Source organism: Trichosurus vulpecula, chromosome 6 (genome assembly GCF_011100635.1).
Source record: "Trichosurus vulpecula isolate mTriVul1 chromosome 6, mTriVul1.pri, whole genome shotgun sequence".
Lineage (NCBI taxonomy): Eukaryota > Metazoa > Chordata > Mammalia > Diprotodontia > Phalangeridae > Trichosurus > Trichosurus vulpecula.
This window is the reverse complement of record NC_050578.1, coordinates 98,451,187-98,474,835: the sequence shown is the minus strand read 5'-3', so window position 1 is coordinate 98,474,835 and position 23,649 is coordinate 98,451,187. Positions and strand designations below refer to the sequence as shown.

The 23,649-nt window shown below is 38.9% G+C and overlaps 1 protein-coding gene across 1 annotated transcript in view; it reads left to right on the top strand.

The window, feature by feature from the left end:
• Positions 1-23,649, top strand: part of LOC118853722 — a 140,468-nt gene that overhangs the window by 54,367 nt on the left and 62,452 nt on the right. Inside the window, exon 13 of the mRNA XM_036763906.1 lies at positions 5,048-5,147. Within this exon, the coding sequence (XP_036619801.1) occupies positions 5,048-5,147 (100 nt within the window). The remainder of the gene's footprint in view (positions 1-5,047; positions 5,148-23,649) is intronic.

The following is a 23,649-nucleotide window of genomic DNA, read 5'->3' as shown; positions in this document are numbered from 1 at the left end:
CTCTGCTTCTTATTGCATAAGATCACTGGGGTTGATTTTAGGCAGGTTATTATATCTTACATATGTGGTTTTCATTAAAGTCACCACATAAAATTCTACCTGAAATATTGTTTTTGATGTTTTCCAAGTCTATAGTGATTATGGTGATTGCTCGTCTGAAGACAAGCAGGCACTAAGACCGTTCAGATCCCTGCCAGTCATGTGCACATTTCCGGTCATTAGAGGAAAGAGACTAGAAGTTACATTTATCACCACAATTAAACTCTTTGCCTAGTCCTTCTCATTCATTCAATTAACATTTATTAAATGCCTATTCATTTTTCAGTTGTATCCAACTCTTTGTGACCTCATTTCGGGTTTTCTTGGCTTATTGGAGTGATTTTCCAGATGAGGAAACTGAGGTAAACAAGGTTAAGTGAATTGCCCAGGGATCACACAGCTAGTAAGCGTCTGAGGCTGGATTTGAACTCAGGAAGATGAATCTTCCTGACTCCAGGCCCAGTGCTCTGTCTACTGTACCACCTAGCTGTCCCTATGCCTTCCTTTAAAATCCCATGGGCACAAATGTAGCACTCAGGTTCCCCATCTGTCTACTTTGCTCTCACTAGATGACCAGGCTGCCTCCTTTTGTGATCATACATTTCATTGATGATATCCTTCACGTCATCTCTTGCATGAACATCATCCATGCTACAGCATACTGGCCCCCACCGTACTTCTCTCCAATGTGTTTTGGGTCACCAGCAAGTTTAATTCTTTGGAGATTCTAGAGTCCTATAATTTACAGTCATTTAGCATTATCAGAAGAATATTGGTGTTAATAAAAGATGGGTATATGTGTTAATGAACAACTTGTGATCCCACAAAGTGCTACACAAATGTAATCCAGCCTGTTTCTTTCTCTATGCTGGTGTTGAAGTTAAGCTCGATTTTGTACATAAGACCCACAGTGCTGTCTGGTGCCAGAAGAGAACACATTTTGAGTCTTGGCCCAATACATTGAGCATAATTGGCAGGATCTGGAGCAATGGTCTCTTGGCTCAGAAAAGACTTAGAGTACAAAGAGACCACACCCTGGCACCAGTACAGGCAATACAGGTTAACAGCACAAGTAGCAGTACAGACAGGCCCATGATAGCCCCTGGCAGATTGTTTAAAATCTGGAACTTGCTGCTTGTTCAAGCCCTGAAGTTAACCCTGTAATTGCCTTCTCATCCAGAAGCAGAAGTCTCAATGGTGACAGGGTAGAAGAGGGACACTGCCTTTATGAAACCAATTGTGCCAATGGTGTGAGAGGTACTATGCTACGGGACTGACACTGCTTATCCCAGTTAGAGGTGCCAGCTTCCAGAACCTCACTGTCATTTCCATGATATCCAATTCACTGGGGATGGGAGAGGGAGGCTTAGTGAGGAAGGGGTGAGAGCGTGGATTGTGGTAGGCCAGAATTAAATCACTATGTAGTTAGATGAAAACAGAAAACAGCTGACATGAGCCATTTAGGAGCTTTTCTGGGTGAATAGCTTCTCTCATTCAAATGCCTATAGACCCCCAATAACAATTCATTTGTTCAACAAGCCTGTAAGACTTTGGCTGAAATATCTTTTCCACTACACACACACACACACACACACACACATGCACACACACACATGCACACATGCATGCATGCACACACACACATTCTTAAACATCCTTTCCTATTTTCACTGTCATATTGAAGCCATTGAGTTTCAATGTATTTACCAACTCATCTGGGAGGTTCTCTTTCCCTACCTTACACTGTACTTACTTGTATATATATTGTATTCTTCTACTAGAATGTAAACTCCTTGAGGGTAGAGATGTTTCATGAAGAGATGTGTTGGAAAAGTTTTAACAACTGGAGATCAGATGTGTGTGTGTGTGTGTGTGTGCGCGTGCGTGCGTGTGTGTGTATGTGTGTGTGTATGTATATGTGCGTGCATGTACATGGCACACTCTTTTTTTAAAATTTATTTAATTTTTTTATTTTTAGTTTACAACACTCAGTTCCACAGGTTTTTGAGTTTCAAATTTTCTTCCCCTCCCTCCCCTCCACCTTCCCCCCAAGACAGCATGGAATCCAATATATGTTCCACATATACCTTCGCATTAAACATATTTATACAATAGTTAAGTCGTAAAGAAGAACCATGATCAATGGAGTGAATCATGAGAAAGAAGAAACGAAACAAAAAAAAAATTTATAGAAAAAAAAAGAGAGAGCAGATAGTTTCCTCCAATCTGCATTCATTCTCCATAGTTCTTTATCTGGATGTAGATAGCTCTTTTCATCATGAGACCTTTGGGGCTGTCTTTGAATCTTGTGTTACTGAGAAGAACCAAGACTATCAAAGTTAGTCATCACAGAATCAACATGTCTGTGGTCGTGTACAACGTTCTTCTGGTTCTGCTCCTCTCACTCAGCATCATATCATATAGGTCTTTCCAGGTTATTATGAATTCTGTATCTTCCCCATTTCTTATAGCATAATAGTATTCCATTACATTCATATACCCCAACTTGTTTATCCATTCCCCAACTGATGGGCATCCTCTTGATTTCCTCTTCTTTCCTACCACAAAAAGAGCTGCTGTAAATATTTTTGTACATACATGCCCCTTTCCCCCTTGTGTGAGCTCTTTAGAATACGGCCCTAGAAGTGGTATTACTGGGTCAAAGGGTAATACATGGCACACTCTTAAGTTTAATCTGCATTATTAACATTTTTTATCACGTTCTTAAGTCTAGAAATAAATAAAACAATGAATCAAGTTTTGATTTGTAGTATTCGTCCATTTCCAAGGTGTAAAAACTCACGCTGAAAATTTAACAATCAGCTTTCACAAGCCCTACCAGCTGGTGCCAGCACAATCCTGGTTTCATTTTTGTTTTTTTCATAACCAGCATGTAGCACAGTGCCTGCTATCCCGTAAGTGCTCAATAAATACTTGGTGAATTGAAACAGAACAATGGGAGGATATTTAGGTCCCATCCATATTAACTTTTCTTAATTCATATATTCTGCTCTGCTATTAGCATTAGATTGCAGTTGATAATATTTATAAACTTTATTTCTACATTTGTACTCAAAACATTTTAAAATTTAAGCTGCAAAATTCACATAGGTCCATATATAAGGGTTTTTTCTAGGTTATCTTTATAAAAGTATCCCTCTAATAATGTATTTCATTTACTTCCTATCTTGAAGATTTCAGTCAGATTAGAAGTAAAAAGTAAAAAGTTGACAATATGCAGAGAGGAATTCATTCATTTGTTCAACAGGTGCCTACCAAATGCCTTCTTTGTAAATGGGGCTAGGTGCTTTGGGAAGTACTAAGAAGATTAATATTAAAGTCTGATTGAATATCAAGTGAATGTTTAAAATATAAAAAACTTCTAACTGAAAATAAATGAGTTGAACCCTTAAACGTATGGAAATATAACTGATCAAGTTGTAGAAAAGAGCAAATAAATCATTTCTGTTCAACTTTGTTCTCAACAGTGTCAGTACTAAGTTCAGTGGTACAAATGGAAACCTATCTTCATGTCTCCATCCCGTGCAGTCCTTTTCTATGTCTTCCCATAAATCTTTAGGAGGGCCCTTCTTTTTCATTCAACTCCATTCAAATACGGATTATAACAGTTCAGATTATTTGAACTGTTTTTCACCTACCTATGTTCTATTCTGCTTCATGCTGTAACAATCGCCAAGGATATACTTTAAAAATATTTCATTTTTAGAGCACCTTGATTTAGGAAGACCCAGAAGTTTTACACATTTTGCTTATAAAGGGAGTGAATCTCAAACTCCTTTCGTTTGATTATAGTACCGGAAAGGTTAAGAGATTCTTGTGGGTTACTTTGTACACAAAGACTTTGGAAGGATCAGATGTAAACATAAGGGCTCTTTAGAACTGTATGGGAAATATTTGATGCTTGATAAAACCCAGAAACAGGAACCAGATGTAAATGTGTAAATATTTTATTTTACATAGAAATATGTGTTCTTTTAGTTTCCAGGCACTCTAATTGGTGTAATTTATACTTATTGCCTATAATTAGTGGGTATGTAATTTACATTGAGAGAATGTCTTGGAAGCCAATTTAATGTAGATTGTTGAGACAGAGCTTAAAAAAAAGTATGCTTCAAGGAAAGAGATAAATCATTATGAATTGGTTTTTAAATGTTTCCATGTACCTTATTTTGGTGTAGTTACTTTATTATCAAATCTTAGAGACAATGGGAGAGGCAAAAATGATTATCAAATTGGCTACAGAAAGAGCCAGAGTCAAATATGAAAGGAAAAGTAAAAAGCAAGAGCCTTCAATTATCAGCTTTATTCAAATTATTATGACTTAAATTTGGGTGGGGTTTAATTCTTCATCAGCAGATATGGAAGGTGTGTTTGGATAGGACCTAAAATGGAATGTTTTCATTTTATTTTCAAAATAATAACCCTGTGGGAGAGGGAAGACAAGTGACATCATCTCTGTTTTACAGAAAAGGAGACTTAAGCCAGAGTAAGGTTTCAAGGTATAAATGTATATATAGATTTTAGGTATTCTGGTGTAAAATGGGCAGAGCTTTAAGCTTGGAGTAAGGTAAACCTGGATTCAACTTTTATTGAACGTGCTTCACTGTGAGACCCTGGGCAATAACTTAAATCTCTTGGTGCCTCAGTTTTCCAATCTGTAAAATGGGAATAAGCATAGCTGTAATACCTATCTTATAGAATTGTGAGGATCAAATAAAACGGTGCATGTAAAATGATTTGTAAACCTCAAAGTATGACATCACTGTTAGCCGTCATTATTGTTAACAGATGATTAATTTATGTGGATTCAAAAGGTGTTATTTAGGAAACTATAAATTTTATTATAGTAGTCATACAATACAACAATCCTGCCAAGTAGGAATGTCTACTTAGGAGAATATGGCAATGATTCTCTTTCTCTGGGTTGTAATTGTGGTTGGAGCTTTCTGGGATGACCCGCTCAGTAATTCCTGACATTTGAAAACAGGGCCCCCGAGAGGTCGTTCTCTGGCTTGCGGTACAACACAAACAGAAGAAGGCACTGGAAATCTTTTCAAGAGAAATTGCACCAGCTGGGACAGGAATGGGTAAATATGCACATTTTGACATCTCGAGTTCTTTGGAAATCTTAAAGGCTCCATAAATGTCATTGCTGGCTATCATCATCATCTTCCAAATGTTGATTAGTACACCTTAGTACACCTTCTGTATACATTACAGTCCTTAATGCTTAGTAAGAGGAACTAGGTAATTTTAAGTGCTTGCTTCTGAGGACTTAACATGTTAATCTCTTTAACTCTCTATTAAGTTACTAACTTTTCCCATAATAATTACTTCGGATTTAGCAAATTTTTATAAAAAAAAATAAACCACCTACTAGCAAAATCAGCCTTTGAAAAGTACTTTAAAAAAAAAAAAAGAATGATAGGTATGGTGCATGGCCAAAAACAATATCATCCCAAGTGATGCCGATGAGAAGGAAAATGACTACAGAGGGCAGTGTCTGAGGAGGTCAGGCTTTATAAATCTCTGCTTACAAATGGAAGCAGAGGCACAAGGGTGGAATAGACCTGTAATATCAGTGTCAGGTAAAATAAAGCTGAAAATAAATGGAGACTTGTTGGTGGGGATGAGAGGGAGGGATGTAAAGGGAGGGCCATGAGAGGGGTTTTGTTTTCTCTGTATTCAGAAGAAGAAAAACCACGAAGGGGTAAGTCCCCTTCTTGAGATGTTCAGTTTAGTGCTAACGGACAATATGGAAAAAAGAATGGCTATTCAATCCTGTTTTGCCTTCAGTTACTCAGTCTAGATAAATGGTCTTCACGTCAGACAATGCATCTTTCATCTGGCCAGATTCATCATCTTAGACGGTTATCTCGGTCTTGTGCTGAAGTAGGAAAGAAAACACAAACTCTAGCTCACAGAATCATAGATTTGTAACTGGGAAGTAACACAGAGACCATTTAAGTATGAATAAGCGTTTGTTGTTCAATTGAATCTAGTCCAAAGTCTTCATTTTACAGATGGAAAAACTATAGTTCAAAGTGGTTAGATGAATTTTCCCAAACCCAGAAAGACAGTTAAGTGGCAGAGCTAGGATCTAAAACCAGCTTAATTGTTGACTTGCATATGGAAATATTTAATTATGTCCTGCCTCAGTTTGGGGATGGGTGGAGCCTCGCAATGATTTTTTGTTAAAAAAAAGTAGTAGCAATTTAATCTTAATTCTAGTTATGAAAATACATTAATGTATTTAAAGTATAGTTTATTATTCTGAGTTGAGATAAATTTTTTTGAAATAAGAGACTGTTGGTTAAACTGAACTCAAGCTTTTTCCTTTCAACAAAGAAATATATCCTAAAAATTAGGGGCACCTGTATGCCTCAGTTTCCTCAATTATAAAATGAGAATAATAATAGCACCTACCCTGCAGGGATGTTGTGGGGCTCAAATGAGATAATTTGTAAAAAGTGCTTAGCATGGTGCCCAGAACATAGTAGGTGCTTAATAAATGCTTATTTCCTTTTTAGATCTTCAAGTTCACAGGACCAAGAAGAAACAAATTCTGATTCCCTTACTGCACTGTTTACAATGCACCAAATGCATTCTATACATTTAAAAACATTATTTTGAGAAGCAGGCCATAAGTTTCACGTTCTGCTAAAGGGAATCAGGAACCCCTAGACTAGATAATTGCTTAAAATACTTTCCAACTTTAAAATCTCCTGATTACACTATCTTGTCTTAATTATGATGCTACTGCTTTGGGGCATAGTCAGGAAGATAGAAATACATTTTCTAACATCTAGAACAAAGATCCATAACAGGAAGCCCAAGGGGGATGAGGTAGGGGTGTGGGGGAGGGGGGGCTCCTCTTTTATTTCTGTGGGCCCTGAATGGCTAGTCTCCAGCATTCATGCCAGAGTTTTCCAGGCGTAATGTAATAGAGTTTCACAGAAAAACTTCATGCATTATAACAGGTCCTTTGGAAACAAGACCTAATTGGAGGAATTTTAATCCATGTCCAGGGGAAGTCAATGTGGAGAGGTTTTTTTTTTAGGTGCGTACCTTTCAGGGCTGCTCAGATCACAGAACAATGAGTACCCTATAGTCAGAACTGGCTCTGAAAATATAAACTGCAATAGTCATTTTTTTAGGACTAATATTATAGCAAGAAGCAGCCTATCCTAATGGATAGAATCTGACTTGAGTTTAAGAAAGCCCTCAGTTCAAATCCAACATTTGACACATGCTGGCTGTTTGACTGTGGACAAATCACTTAACCTTTCTAAGAGTATAAATTTCAGAGCAAATGCCAGTCTAGGTGAACTCTCTACACTGTTGAAATCAAGGGTGCATTTTTTTTTAAAGCCTCATAATCAAGGGAGCTATTTATTTACCTTTCTGAGGATCATCATTAACAGGGAAATTTCAGTTTTAATTCCAGTGCCACCATTAACTCTGAAAACAAAATGAAGTGTGGGAAAGTTCGATCAGGTTATTTAATTCAAATAGCATTTATTAAGCATGTACTGTGTATGATGAATGAATGATAAACACCAATTAAGCACCTGTGTACCAGGCACTGTGCTAATATTCTGGGAATTCAAAGACAAGAGTGAAGAAATTTTTGTTCTACAGAACAGAGCCTACATTGAGGAAAGCAACACATATAGAAGACTGGTGATGACGAAATGGAGTTTTTCTTGGGGAAGTCACAGTAATGCTGAGTGGAACCATAGGGCGATCAATTGTCATGCCCTTTGCAGAAGTAATACATGACAGTATTGGCTTGATTTCTGTTCCCAGAGCAAGTAGAAAGCAGGGGAGAAAGGGGTTTGGGGGAGGGAGCAGCAGCAGGGTAGATAGCAAGATGATCCAAGATGGGTGGATGTTAAGTGCAGCCTGAGAGGCCATGCAGGGAGGCCAGCATGGTGTCTGGTCCAGATGGTGTTTTTCCAGTTTTTGTGGTAGGGGAAGAGTAGCAGTACAACTTGTGCCCTTTGGTCTTCACTTTCTTGCCAGGGCTTCATAATCATTCTTTGCAGTTTGTTCCCAGCGTCCACCTTCAAGATTTTGCTCTAAGAAAGACAAAAAGGGTTAGGTTGTCTGAGTCCATGTTGTATTTCTCTCAAAGCAGGCGGTCATGCATTGCATGGGAGCTGCAGTGCAGGACTGGGCTCATTTGGGAGTTCAGGTGCACAGTTTATATACCCTTTCAACAGGGGCTGATATAATTTCATAATTATTTCATCTCTGAATAGAGGAAATACATCTTCTATCAGACTATCCCCCAACCATACCATTCCACTCCCAGCCTTGGGCTATCAAGACAGAAGAATCTGTCTCCACCCAAACTGAGGCGAACACTATGGGCCTTCTGTACCTTAGATTAAATTACTTCCGAGCTTGGGTGGGGGTTTGACTAGGATTAGGAGACTCAATGTAATCTCATTATCAGAAATGTCCTTCTGAAGAAAAACTGAACTTAAATTCAGGACTTTGAAACAAGGGCTGGGGGAAGCTTTGAATCTTCAAGAAAATGCTTATTTTTTTATTAGTTAATTTGTTTATTTTTAGTTTTTGTTATAAAAATACTCACATTGTCTAGGAATAAATAATACTCGTTGGGAAGCCAGGAATGTTTTAATCATATTTTACATTTATTTGGTATGAATAAATGGGTACATCCCCTGAACAGAGTGAGGGGAATACAAGGACTCAGACTAACGCCAGTCCTTTTATTGACTCCCACTTCGAATCTCCCGCCAGGCTCGTCATTGGCCAGATGCAACCCCCTGACTGCCTTACTTCATGCCCTCTTCAAATGGCTCCTTTAAGCATGCATACAAGCCTCTAACCTTTCACCTGACCAGAAGCTTGGTCTGCTGGATCATAGCTCTGATTAAAACTAGTTCTAATCAGTCACCTGATTTACATTCTGCTAAAGCTGGGAGGGATACTTTCAACTCTGTGGAAACAAAACTGCTCCCACCATTTCTTACAGTCTTCAACATTCACTTCCATAATTTTTAAATTTTTTCTCCCTCCCTTCCCTCTCCTTCCCCAAGAAGGCCTGCAATCTGATATAGGCTCTGCATAGATATTCCTATTAAACATATTTTCACATTAGTCATGTTGTATAGAAGAATTATAATGAATGGGAGAAACCGTGAGAAAGAAAAACAAAACAAGACAAAAAAAAAAAGTCTGCATTCAGACTCCATATTTCTTTCTCTGGATGTGGGTGGCATTTTTCATCATGAGTCTTTCCAAATTGTTTTAGGTCCTTGCATCGCTGAGAAGGGCTAAGTATACAAGATAACGGTTATTAAAGATAATTTTTCACACCAGCATAGTATTTAGAATCTTTTTAAAGTGAATTTGTTCAGTGAAATATTAATTCACATCCAAAATTCTAGTCGTCTTTTGAGTTACTTATCTCCTTACGTAAGATGTATAAAGTGAATCTTCTAATTCGGGAATTTACCACCAAAATACATTGTTATTTGATATTAACAGGGCAAAGCCTTTCTCTAGTGTTGGATTTACGGAGAAATAGACAGTGACTAGATATGTGTACTGAGGAACAGAACAGACAGGATTTCAGTTTTGTCCTAAGGAAGACTTTCATGACAATGGTGGAGATTGGAAGAGGAGCAAAAAGCTGAAAAAGCCTTTAGAGGAACTGAAGAAGAAGATGAATCCCATCTTACTGGGATAGCTAACGCTTGCTTAGGCAAAGATTCCAACCTCTCAAAGTCTCTCCCCCAAGGCTAAGGTGGTCAGTCAGCCCAGAATGATGTTGTTTTCAGTTGTTTCAGGTGTCTTCTACTCTTCAAGACCCCACTTGGGATTTTCTTGGCAGAGATGCTGGAGTGGCATGTGCTTTCCTTCTCCAGCTCATTCCAAATGAGGAAACTGAGGCAAACAGGGTTAAGTAACTTGTCCAGGGTCACACAGCTAGTAAATATCTGAGGCCAGATTTCAACTCTGGCAGATGAGTCTTCCTCAATACAGATCCGGTGCTCTATCCACTGCACCACCTGGCTGCCCCCAGAATACTAACATACTGGACTCAAGAGCTGGGCAGATCTGTTTGATGAAACAGTGGACAAGTCACGTGAGCCTCAAATTCTTCCTCTTAAAAAAGGAATAATATTGCCTTAAGTACCTACCTTATAGAGTTGTGAAACTCAAAGGAAATATTCTATATAAAGCCTTGTGAAAGCCTTAAAAGGCTAGATAAATGCCAGTAATCATTCCTGTTGTTATCATTATTATTATTATAAAGGTTACTGCCTACTAAGCAATTTGTCTAAGAAAGATCACTTAAGAGCCAGAGGGTCTTCAGTTTGTGTGTATATGAGAGTATGTGTGTGTGTATGTGTGTGTGTGTATGTGATTGTGTATGTGTGTGTGTGTGTGTGTGTGTGTGTGTGTGATGGACCCTTCTGGCATTCTAGTAGAGCCTATGGACCCCTTCTCAGGATAAATGTTTTTAAATGCATTAAAATAAAATGCTTAAGATTACGAAGGAAACAAATTATACTAAAATACTGTTAAAACATTGATGGGTTCACTGAGTAGCCTTGGGAGAGGGCTTTGAGAGCTTATCTAGTTAGATTCCTTACCTTGAAGGAAGTAGGCCTCAATTAACCATTCATCATCCTTTTAAATTTTTTCCAAAGGCTCTTTCGGATTCTTTGCCCCTCCCCCGTTGTCATGAAAGTCTTCCTTAGAACAAAATTGAAATCTGTCATGTTTCTGTCTGTCTTCTTCCTCGGTACACATTTTGGGGACATGCTATATATTTAGAATTGTGCCTGCTGCCATGGCATGTAATTTTTTTAATTGAATTTTTAATTATTATTTTCAGTTTCAAATTCCTTCTTTCCACTTCCTTCTCTACTCATTGAAAAGGCAAGAAATATGATACCCATTATACAGATGAAGTCATGCAAAATCCATCTCCACATCAGCCATGTTGTAAAAGACTCATAGGCCTACCTGAAAACTATGAGTAACAAAAAGCCTGGATGCTGTATTGCAAATTCTTTTGTTTCAGGAAACATCCCTTTATTAATGCCTTTATAATTCCTGCCACTGAGGACTATTTTGTTTATGATGATTTACCACTCCTTTTTATAAAAATTACTAAACATGTTTTAGCAACTGATAGAGGGAGATGTTGCTGCTTTTAGTGTAAAAATGGGATACATTTGTCCTAAATTCAGATTTCAGCTGTCCCTCTGCAATCAGATGACATTTGAAGACCTTCTATCATTTAGGCAAAAATCATCTAATCTGCTTAAATTCCATATATGTTCATCAATTCTATTTCTTTGTACCACTTTGAATTGTTTAAGGAGAAAGCAAGCCTGTACCTTTTTAACCTTACTCTCTCACTCCCACATAAACAACAACAACAAACATCCTGTCCTTCCCATTAAAAGAAAATCAAATCAGATTTGCAAGTTACAGCCTAGAATGTCTATTAAGTAGTTTCACTGTCTGACTGATATTACAGTGTCCTTGATTCCCTTTAAGGCCTGATGAGCACCTGCCTATTTCTTGGTTGAACTGTTGAATATAGTGTTTTTAAAATTTAAATTGGGTATTGTGTGATATTAAGAATAAACTCAGACTCTGTTGTCATGCTCACAAAGCTTTGAGGTGATTATGGAAGAATAGCCTTGTGAAAGCTTGAAAAGGCTAGATAAATGCCCATAATCCCTGCTGTTGTTATCATTATTATTATTATTATAAAAGTTATTTTAACAAGTTAGGTGACTTCTTTAAGGTTTCACTCCCTGAACTTTTGCAAAATGAATTTGTATATGGTTTTTTCCATCTATAACTGCAGTCATAGTTCTGACTTGAAGTTCAGTTTACAGAAGAGGGGTCAGTGAATGGTCACAAGGCTAATTTGAAAACATTCTTATGTACGTGCTCCATCTTCTTTCCGTGCTCTACGAGTTGAAGACTTTCCAGATCTCCCAATTGTTGCTTCCCACCCAAAAAAATTATTTGTGTTCACTTCTTTGTGTACCTGCTGTATCCCTCAGCCTCCCGTAGAATGCTCTTCAAGGTCAGGGACTGTTTTCATTTGCCTTTGTATCTCTAGCACCTAGCCCAGTGTGTGGTACATGCCAGTGCTTTTTTGTGAATTGATGTAAGTTGAATTGTTAAATGTGTGACAATGCAATTCTAAGGAATAGTTAGTTGATATATAAGTATTCAGTTTGCTGACGAATGTAAAAAGTAGGGTCAACCTCGTGTCAGACATTATTTCTTGACATGAAGGGCTCAGGTACCCTTTGGGAACCTTTCACTTCTCTAGTTCATTGCCAGAATGGTCCAGGAATGGCAGTTTTTGGCATTCCCCAAGGCTAAGCTACCATCTCCCCTTACACATATTTATAAGGCTCAAAAAGTGAGTAACTTTCCTTCCAATTTAATGGAAGGGGATCAGGTTCACATCTTAGCCTATTAAAAGTATTAATACCCACTGGTAAGCAGCCTTCGCAGCCAGAAACTTGTGGTCTCAGTGAGTTACAATACTGCCCTGGATAGGGCTGTAGCAAGGGGAAGCTATGTTATGCCCCCTCTGCCTCCCACAATGTGTAGTCTCTCTTGTTTCCTGTAATTTTGCCTCTTCCTATCAGCCTCAATCTGTCTAAGGTGAAGGAAGGGGAACCTCACAGCTAGACAGTGTTATTCACTAGTTACTAGAAATAACTAACCTAGGGAAATGTCTTAATTGTGGTCAAATCCATGATGAGATCTTTGTTAGGTTAAAGACATGCTATAAACAACTATGGTTTCCCTAAGAATAATATATGTCATAAAAGAGATGTATTCCTAAAGGAATCTTAACATCTGAAGGATTCATGACGCAATATGAAATTGGGTGGTGTTGTACCCTAGTCTTTTTCCACAGGTTTCACAAAGCAACCTCAGATAATTTCAATAATCCGTCCCAACGGCCCTTGGGAAAGGAAGGTAGATAGAGAGATAAAGAGATAAGAGTTAAGTCCTTTCTCCAGCAGCAACTCATAGATGGAGCAGGAAGTTCTGTTGGAAAAAGGGAAATATACCACCCAAGCTCCAAGGGAGATTGGAACTATCCTACTCTAGTGAATAGAATGCTGAACTTGGGGGTAAACTTTAAGCACTATATAAATGTTAGCTATTATCATTATCATTATTACTGTAGAGTTTGTTTTGAACCAAAGTGAAGGATAACCTATCAAGTTTCATTTTAGTTTGGCTCAACTTTCCATCTTGTCGAGATCTTTTTTTAAATTTTTAAATTTTTATTTTTATACTGGATTTCCCTATCTAATCCAGGGTGGAAGTACATGAGCCATGGGAGCTCATATCTGTTCCATTTCTGACCTGGGCCCATTAGACCCCTTGGGCTCCTGATTTATGATTTAAGACTCCTCTTTACGCAGTCTGATTGTCTCTTGCCCCAAAAGGCTCCCCATCCATAATGGTTAGTGTAGATAGTTGATTGACTTTAGTCCTACTGTAGCTGAGAACTCCCAAATTGAAGTGATCCACCAGGTCCTCAGCCTCCCTAGTAGTAGGAATTTCAGGTATGCACCATCACACCCAGCTTATTAAAATATTTTTCTGAATCTTGGTTCTTTCATTCACCGTATTAATTGCCCTTCTTATCTTTGTATTATCTTCCAGCCTCATTAAATGCATTCCACAGGTGAATGGAACATCAGTCCATTAACTAGTTAGTATTCTTTGGAATTATAGTTCAACCAATAATGATTCCACTTTTTACTTCTAACTGTAATCTAACTCTTATTTTTCCACATTTCTGCAAGATTATAATGAGATATTTTTTTCCCAAATACTTTGGTGAAATCAAGACAAATTGCATCTATGATATTCCCTAATCTCCCAGTTTAGTAGCCTTATCACAAAAGGAAATGAGGTTAATCAAGTATGACTTGTTCTTCGTAAACCCATTTAGGCTTCTAAGGATCACCACTTCTTTAGACATCTCAAACCAGATGTACTATAGATGTCTTAATCTCAACATGTCCAAAACTGAACTCATGATCTTCCCCCTAAATTCTCCTTGCTTCCAGCCTTCTTTCCACTGACCACCATCCTCCCAGTCCCTTAAACTCACAACCTGGGTGCCATCCTTGACTCCTTGCTATTTCTCTCCCCATCCCCATAATCTGTTGCCAAGAACCATCAGTTTTAGCATCTTTGCCCCAGCTCTTGAAAATGCCCCCTTCTCTTCTCTGACATTGTCACTACCCTTATCTCTTCCCACTTGGACTATTGCAATAGCCTGCTGATTAGTGTGTCTGCTGAGCAATCCATCCTCCACTCAGACACCAAAGCAACTCTCCTTTTAAAGCACAGGTCCTTCTCATCTTAGCTCCTTCTCACTTTCCTGATCAAATACAAAATCCTCTGTTTGGTGTTCAAAGCACTTCATAACCCAACTCTCCTCCCTTCCTCCAGTCTGTTCATACCTCTCACTCTTTCTTGTCCTGTTCAATCCAGTGACCCTGGCCTCCTTTCTGTTCCTCCAACAAGACACTCTATCTCTTGGCTACAGGCATTTTCTCAGCTGTCCCCCAGGCCTAAAACACTCTCCTTCCTTATCTCTGTCTCTTGGATTCTTTTAAGTCCCAGCTAAAATCCCACTTTCCACAGGAAGCTGCTCCCAATCCCTCTTAATTCTAGTGCCTTCCCTCGCTTGATTATTTCCTTTTTTGTGGTCTTTTCCTTTTTTTTTTTTTTAACCACATCTGTTCATCCTGAGTTGTAGTGATTTTTGCAAGTTTCTGATAGTCTTTTGTGTTCATCCTTGGTTATATGGCTTGCCTTTCATCTTTGTACTAGTCCTTTTAAAATCCAATCTCACCAAATAGATTCTTCTATAGCCAAAGTAACTTCTTTAGATGTTTCCCCCTTTGCTTTCTCCTTGGGAACATTTGTTATTATATTTGTCAGAATTTCTTTTTTATTTTTAGAGTCTTTCAAGCCATTTTCCTTAGGAGAGTCTCTCCCCATGAGATCTTACCAATCATACTTCTGAACTTTTAAAAATCTAATTTCTTAAAGTATTTCTGTATCAGTTAGTCGGCGAGCATTTATTAAGTGCCCGCTGTATGCTAAGTACTGTGCTAGGTGTTGGGTTTATAAAGACAAAAAAATGAAATAGTTTCTGTGATCAAGGAGTTTATCAGGGGAGACAACATATGTGTGTGTGTGTGTGTGTGTGTGTGTGTGTATACACATATGGAGCTAGGAGGCTCAATGGATAGAGCAACAGGCCTGGAGTGAGGAAGACCTGAGAGTTCAAATCTGGCCTCAGACACTTACTGGGCTGTGTAACCCTGGGCAAGTCATTTAACCCTGTTTGTCTCAGTTTCCTCATTTGTAAAATGAGGAGGAAAAGGTAAACCACTCCAGTATCTTTGTCAAGAAAACCCCAAAAATGAAAAATGAAAAATCAGACATGACTGAACAACAATAGCAAAACTTTATATATTATATGTAGTATATAAATATATTAATTTGTACTATAATTATAATACATATGTGCAACATATAATTTATATAATCAACTAATATTTATATGTTGTCTCCCCTGATAAACTCCTTGATATTTGTGTGTGTGTGTGTGTATGTATACAAACGCACACACATGCACACACACAAAAGTATCAAGTAAATATCTGTAGAATATAAGGAGAGGGATTGGTTCTGGAATATCACTGGCATAGGGAATTTATGGATGAGGAAATTCCTTCTACCAATGTCATTTGACACGTTCTCTACATTTTATGTTCTTACATGATTGCCTTGAGCTCTGAGAGGTGACCTAACTTGGATAGGGTTACCTAGCTGGTACATGGCATGTGTCTCTGGCTCAGAGTCCAACTTTCTATCCATCATTACCTGCAGCCTCTTGTACAAAATTAATACAGGGCAAAAGTGTGGGCGGGGAACGTTAGGGATAAGAGTGCTAGCAAGTGGGGAAATCAGGAAAGTCTTCAGAAGAGGATGCTTGACCAGAGTTTTGAAGGAAACAGAATTCTAGTGAGGTGGGAAGGAATGTCCAGTACAAAGTCAATGACACAGGAACAATTTCATGTATGAGGAACAGCAAAAACACCAATTTGACTGGACCATCTAATGTTGGAAAAGAGGTATTATAAATTAATAAAGTTAGAAACATAGGTTGGGGCCAGGTTCTGAAAATTTGAAGAGCTAAACAAAAGACTTATATGATCCTAAAGGCAATAGGAATCCAATGAAGTTTATTAGGTATGGAAGTGACATAATCAGACCTGCATTTTAGGAAAATAACTTTGGCATCTACATGGAGGACAGACTAGAGAGGAGAGGGGTGGGTAGCGTGGATGATAATTAGAAGGCTATTGCAATAGACCAGGTGAGAGCTGTTAAGGGTTGGAACTAGAGTGGTAATGTGGTGGGGGCCACAGGAGTACAGAAAAGGGGACAGATGTGAGAAGCATCGTGGAGGTAAAAAGACAAAGTTTGGCAATTTATTGGATATGAAGGGTGTGAGAGATGGAGAAGTCAGGGATAGTGCTGTGGTTGCAAAGCTGAGTGAAGAGAAGGATGGTGGGCTCTTGACAAAAGAGAAGTTCCCAATGAGAGTGGTTTTTACAGCAAAGAAAATAACTGGAACTCCACATATTTAGACTTAGTAGTTAGTCATCTTAATAGAGATGGTAATTAAGTCATGGGAGCTCAGGGGGTAACCAAATAAAAGTTTACAAAGCCTCGAGGTATACCTGCAGTTACAGGGCATGACGTGGAAGAAGAACCAACAAAGGAGACTGAGAAGGGCAGGTTAGCAGGAGGAGAAACAAGATAGCTATGAATATCTAGTGCGGAAAGAGCATGCAGGGGGAGAGGGTGGTTAACAGTGGCAAGTGCTGCAGAGGAGGACTGAGATTTGTAAATTGAGATCATTAGCAACTTGGAAGAAAACAGTTTCATTATCACAGGAGTGATGATGCTAAAAGGAAGACTGCAAAGGGTTCAGAAGTCAATGAGAGAAGAAATGGAGGCCATGGACGTAGGAAGCTGTTTCTAGGAGTTTGCATATGAAATAGAAGAGAAATTAGCATGATGGCTTGAGGCAATGGTTCAGTCTAGAGAGTCTTTCCTTCCTTCCCTCCTCCCTTCCTCTTTCTTTCTTTTTCTTTCTTTGTTTCTTTCTTTGTTTCTTTGTTTCTTTCTTTGTTTCTTTCTTTCTTTCTATATCTTCTTTCTTTCTTTCTGTCCTTCTGTCTTTTTTGCCTTCCTTCCTTTTTCTTCCTTCCTTTCCTCTTTCACTTCCTTCCCTCCTTTTTTCCTTCCTAGTATCCGAGGCTGAATTTGAACTCAGGTCTTCTTGACTCTAGGCCTGGCATTCTATCCACTGTGCCACCTAGCAGCTTTTTTGTATTTGTATGTCCAATGATTAGTACCATGCTTAGCAGACAACAAGTGCTTAATAAATGCTTTTTCAATCATTCATTCATACATTCATTCATTCATCAATATAAGATTCCCTGCCCTAACTACTCAAATCCTAACCTCCCTCATGTACTGCTCTCCTGGGTCCCTGGGCTGATCCACAGTCATCTGCCCTTCTGTGGTCTGAGGTCTCTCTTGCTCTGGTGCCCTTTTTTGGTCTGCATACCCAATTTTTAAATCTTGGTTCCACAGCTCCACAACCCATTTCATGGCACCCCCAGAGCACTGCAGCTCCTAATTAGCCTACAGAACTCGGAGGTCACCTGGCAGCTGGCTCACTTCTTCCCAGATGCTTGGCTTACACACCTCATGGGTACCATGCCAGAAGCTCCATTCACCTTCCTGCCTCATGATTCTCTCTATCAGTGAGCCCTGCTTATAACTTTCTATGAACATTTTCCCTTTTCTTCTTAAGGGCAGAAGGAAGGGGCAAGGACTGTGCAAAATACTCCAAACTGCTTGGATTTGGGAGGTGGTGCAGTAGGGAGAAGAGGTGTGAACCTTCTATGTGCATACTTGCTAATATCATTCTCTTAAGATATGTTTCTATTGAACAATAATATACGTTCCATTGACAATATTTTAGCCATGAGTCCCATCTCACCACCCTTTCTTCTTTCCCTCCTCTTCCAGCCCCAGGCCATCCCAGGACCCATATGGGACCACCTGGCTGTGAGAAAAATTAACAGCCCTGGGGGTACCCTCCCCACCTTTGCCTTCCTTCTTCACCTAGGCTGTTTCACCACTTTCACAACTTGGTTGAGATGGAGTCAATAAGTAGTGAGACAGAGAACCAGCAGGTCTTATCAGCTGCCTGGTCATAAGCTTCTCCTCATACCTGCAGCTTCCAAGCATTGTTACTGGAACTACATAGAGAACTTAAGGACCTCTGGGCCTTGCCATCCACTCCCCTCACTGCATCTCCTTGGCTTTCCTTCAGTCTCCTGTGGCTGAATTCTCTTTTCTGTTTTGCCTCCTCCAATTTGTGTCAGCCCCTTGAGAGCAAGGATCATTTCACATAGTAAATGTTTAATAAGCATTTTTTTTATTCATTCACTCATTTATTGTACTTAGACCCTAAATTAAAGTTTTACATTCACTTGTTAAATTTCCCATATTCTGTGATTTGGTATATCAATGAATACCTGACAGTAAGTATTGATTCTGACCCTCTTCCTTATTGCTTTCTAAGAATTACGATGGAAGAGAATCAGAAGGAATCCTTGAGCCTCAGTTAATTGATCAGTCAATCGATCAACAAGAATTTATTAAGTGCTTACTTTGTGCTTAGGCACTAAACATTCCTTGCCTTTAGAGATCTCACACTCTAATGGGGAGACAAAATGTCAATAACTAAGTACATAAAAACATATATACGGAGTAAGCAGAAATTAATAAAAGTAATGTGGGGGTGGTGGTATGAAAGGCCTTCTCTGATTTGAGCTGAGTGTTGAAGGAAACTAAGAAAGGCAAAAGGTAGAGATGAGGAGAGAGAACATCCCAGGCATGAGGTACAGCCAGTGAAAAGGCATGAGGTGACAAGCTAGAGAGTCATGTTGAGGAACAGTCAGTGGACCATCGTGGCTGAAGAGGATGTGGGGAGAAGTCAAGTGTAAGAAGACTGGTAAGGTATGAGGGGGCCAAGTTGTGAGGGGCTTTAAATGCCTCAAAAGATAATTTGGTATTTGATTCTCAAGACTATCAGGATATCTAATCCCTTTTCCAGGTAATCTTTTACAACTGGTTTGGACTTTAAAAAAAAAAAGTATTTCTGTCACCTGAGCATTGGTCAAAAAAAGATGAATTAGGAAGGTAGAAAGGGTTAGACATTAGAAAAAAAAATCAGCTATTCCCAAGTCAGGAAGCAGTAAGAAGCTTCTTTAAAAAAATCCATTAAAGAAGCCTGGCCTCAAAAATTGATGTAGTTCTGAAAAAATGTTTACTTTATCTCCAAGGATGCTATCTGGTATACTGTACATGAGTAATTAAAAAGTAAACTCTTTTGGCTTGCTTCCTAGAGAAACCAACCATTCCAAAGCAGCTGACACTATGTTTCCCATCCTTCTCTATCTGGTTGGGGCTCATGATGTTTGAATCCCTTTTGCTTTCCTTGGGGTATTGATCCAGCTCTTCTGTTTCTCCTTTGACAGCTAATTCAGCTAGGGCTATACTGTGCTGCTTAAGAAACACTGGCAATTGCATATCAATTGGATATTTTAATTAGCCACCTGTCTACTAAAAATTCTGATTGTTATATTTCCTAGTGTCCTTTTCCCTAATTCATTGCACATAGCTAAGGAAGACATTATAAAGTAGAAAGAACTTGGGGAAATCTGCTTTTTGCTTTTTGTGCTTTTGTTTTAATTATTTGAAAGGGATAAGACCAAGTTAGGTATGAAATATATTGTGTGTGGTATAATGACCAAAAGTCAAAGAGCTGAGGGAGCTGCATTATGTTTCTGCTGCCAACTAGTTCTGTGTTCTTGTCTGAGTTCCTTCCAGTCTCCAGTTCTCATTTTATATAAAATGTCATGAGCAGGCCAAGATGATCTCTAAGATTCATTATACTGGCAGAATACTGGGATTGGTTCTAATTTTACCATAACAATGATTATCTGTGATCTCATTCATTTGAGTTCTCTCACCATGGGTGCAGACCACAACCCATATATTCATAGATATATTGGTAAATGTTTAACAACCAGATTTCTTGGGGTGGGGGGAGCAGAGTGCCTGGGATGGACTTTTAAGTTTAATTTGTATTATTAACATTTTCTTCATTACTTTGGTAAGTCTAGACAATCAATAAAACAACAAAACGAGCCCTGACTTGTGTGTCAATCGAGTCTGACTCTTCATGATTCCATTTGGGGTTTTCCTGGCAAAGTTAATGGAACGGTTTACTATTTCTGTCTCCAGCTCATTTTTACAGATGAGGAAACAGAGGCAAACAGGGTTAAGTGACTTACCCAGGGTCACATAACTAGTAAGTGTCTGAGGCCAGATTTGAACTTAGGAAGATGTGTCTTCTTGACTTCAGGCCCAGCACTCCATCCACTGTGCCACCTCGCTGCCCCTGGCTTGTAGCATTTGCCAATGTCCAAGATGTAAATATTCACACTGGAAATTTAACAGTAGGCTGGCCTGCGTTAGTTCCAGCACACCTTTGGCATGCCTGCTTTCATGGTCAGCTCTTCTCCTTGTCCCTCCCATAATTCTCTACAGAGGGTGTATCCAACATCCCTGGAGCCTTCCTTTAGCTCTCCTGACACTGTGTGACAGTTTGTAGTATGCTGGATGTCCTTATTTATACTTCACTCTTACTCCAAGATCAGTCCTTTTTTATGTCATGCATTTTTCAAGTGACATCTTTTATGCTGCTGCTTCTGTAGAATTCTTCATTAGTGACAGGTTAAAGGAGCCTGCTCACACCCACCATGCCCCTCACCATTGCCTGTTGGATGACTCTCAACTTTGATTTTCTCAAGACTATGATTTTCCATGAAATACAGTCATACAATGTCACTACAAGAATATTACTGTTCAAAAAAATAGGCTGACCTCTGTTTCTGGGAGAAACTTCAAGGCTTTAAAAGCACTATACACAGTTTCCCAGAGATAATCCAGACTATTCTCTTCTTCCTGTTTGTTTCTTGCTCTAGTTCATTATCCATGTACAATGTATGTCCAAGGTCCATGTATTGATGGACCAGTCCTATGGGCTGTATGTCCAAGTGCATATCACAGTCTGGATCTTCTAATTGGTTTTTCCTTTGTGAATCCTTACGTCAAACTCTTTTGAGTCATCATGGACACTGTGCAGTGTTCTGGGTCTTAAAGTAATCAGCACAACAGGAAAGTCTGTAGGACTTTACCATTGACAGTGGATCTCCCTTACATTTGGACTTTATGTTAGATGTCCACCAAGAATAGAGCAGACAGCTTTGATGGGAATACATCTACCCATTTTATGCCTTGCTTGATAATTCTAGTCGGAGTTATTGAACAAAATTATCCCTATGATATCAATCACCGATTTTTTAAAAAGGAAAGTCATTACATATAACAGAATAATCAGTTAACTTAAACTCTCAGATTGCCATTTATAATCTCAGGGCTGAAAGGGGGCCTTTGAGATCTATCGCTATAAATCTCTTTATTATTTATAACCCCTGAGGCTCAGAGGGGTATCATGACTTACCCAAAGTCACAAAACTCTATCAACCTGGGTTGCCCAAAGTGATATTCCTTTTTTCCTGGGTTCGTGGATTTTCTATAGCTAAATTTAGCTCTGTAGAGATTCCTGAATGTAACTGCCTGTACATTCCCCCTAGGCTCTTGCTCAGGTCCCTAGAAGTGCCAGGAAAGCAAGCTGCAGAGCAAGCAAAGGCAGACCTCACTATGATAGTTTATTTAACCTATTCATAGATGGCCGTAGTCAGTTTGAAGACACCTGATGTTTAATGTGCTTTTGTCATATCTTTTATCTATCTGGATTATGCAGTTTTAGATGACAGGATAGAGTGCTGGACATGGAGTTAGGAACTTCAACGTTCTGTTGTTTTTCATTCACGTACAATTCTTCATGACCCCGTTTGGGGTTTTCTTGGCAAAGATCCTGGAGTGGTTTGCCATTTCCTTCTCCAGCTTATCTTACAGATGAGGAAATTGAGGCAGACAGGGTTAAGTGACTTGCCCAGGGTCACACAACTAGTAAGTATCTAAGGTCAGATTTGTGCGGAGGAAGATGAGTCTTCTTGACTGCTGGCCTGGCATTCTATCCATTATACCACCTACCTGTCCCAGGAGTCAGACTGATCTGAGTTAAAATCCTGCCTCAGATTCTTACTGTATGAATTTGGGCAAGTCACTTAACCATTCCCAGACTCAGTTTTCTCATCTGTAATATGAGGATTATAGTAGCACCTATTTCACAGTATTGTTATCAAATGAAATAATGTAGGTATTTTGTAGACTTTAAAGCATTATATAAATGTTAGCCATTACAATTATAGTTCATAAAGACTTTTTCTTGTACCTTCTCAGCTGTTTGTGTCTGTCTTTTGCTTAGGTAGCTTGGATAAAATTGACTTACATACAAACTTCTCATACAATGGATCTGATTTCAAGGCTCATACAATAGCTCCTGATTTCCCCCATCCTTTACCTTTCTGATCCTATTTTCAAAGTACTGCCATATATGTGCGTCTCTGTGTGTGTGTGTGTGTGTTAGATCTCACACTGTGGCTTAATTGGAGCCTTTGATGTGGCAGCAATAATTGTAAATTGCCATTTGTTAACTTTTTAAATAACTAAGACTTTGTGTTTTACAGCAGCTATGGATGGCCTACTCTTTCCCCCTTCTGTAACACCTTTTCTTAGCTTCCTCTCTGTCAGATGTTCCAGAGAACCATACTTAAGAGTTCAAAGGGTCAGAGATGTTAACCTGTGTGAGGGACCCCACAGTAGGTGTAGAAATATAGTAAATACATGTCGGGGGAGGTTAGGGGAGCAGAAGGGGACTGCCAAGGGAGAGATGAGTTGTCATTGGCTTTGCTGTAGTTTGATGGCAGCAATTTGGAAAGTATTTTTTGTATTTTGGGAAATGTCTGTTGGTAGAAGATGCAAAACAGAAAAAGTACTGTGAGTTATTCTCTTCCTCTTAAAGAGTTCGGAGGAAGAAGGTAGTTGTGACAATCTCCCCCATTTCCATTATTTTGGTAGACATGATATTTTAAAATCGCTCTTGTTAGGGGATATAGTTGCCAAGGACATTTATGTTCAGAGTATTATGTTAATTTGAAGGTAATTACATCAAAGCTTTTTTAGCTATCTTGTATTTTTATCCCAGCTGGACTATGTAAATTAACACATAGAATAATACAACAATATCTTACATTTATATGGTGATTTCAGTTTTCTAAAGTGCTTTTTCAGCATCCTCTGGCCATCCAACTTCATGTCCAACACTCACTGGTAGTGAGTGTCTGACAATGGATTTAAGAGCAGGGAGGGCTGAGGGAAGTTGGATATTCTGACTCAATGTTA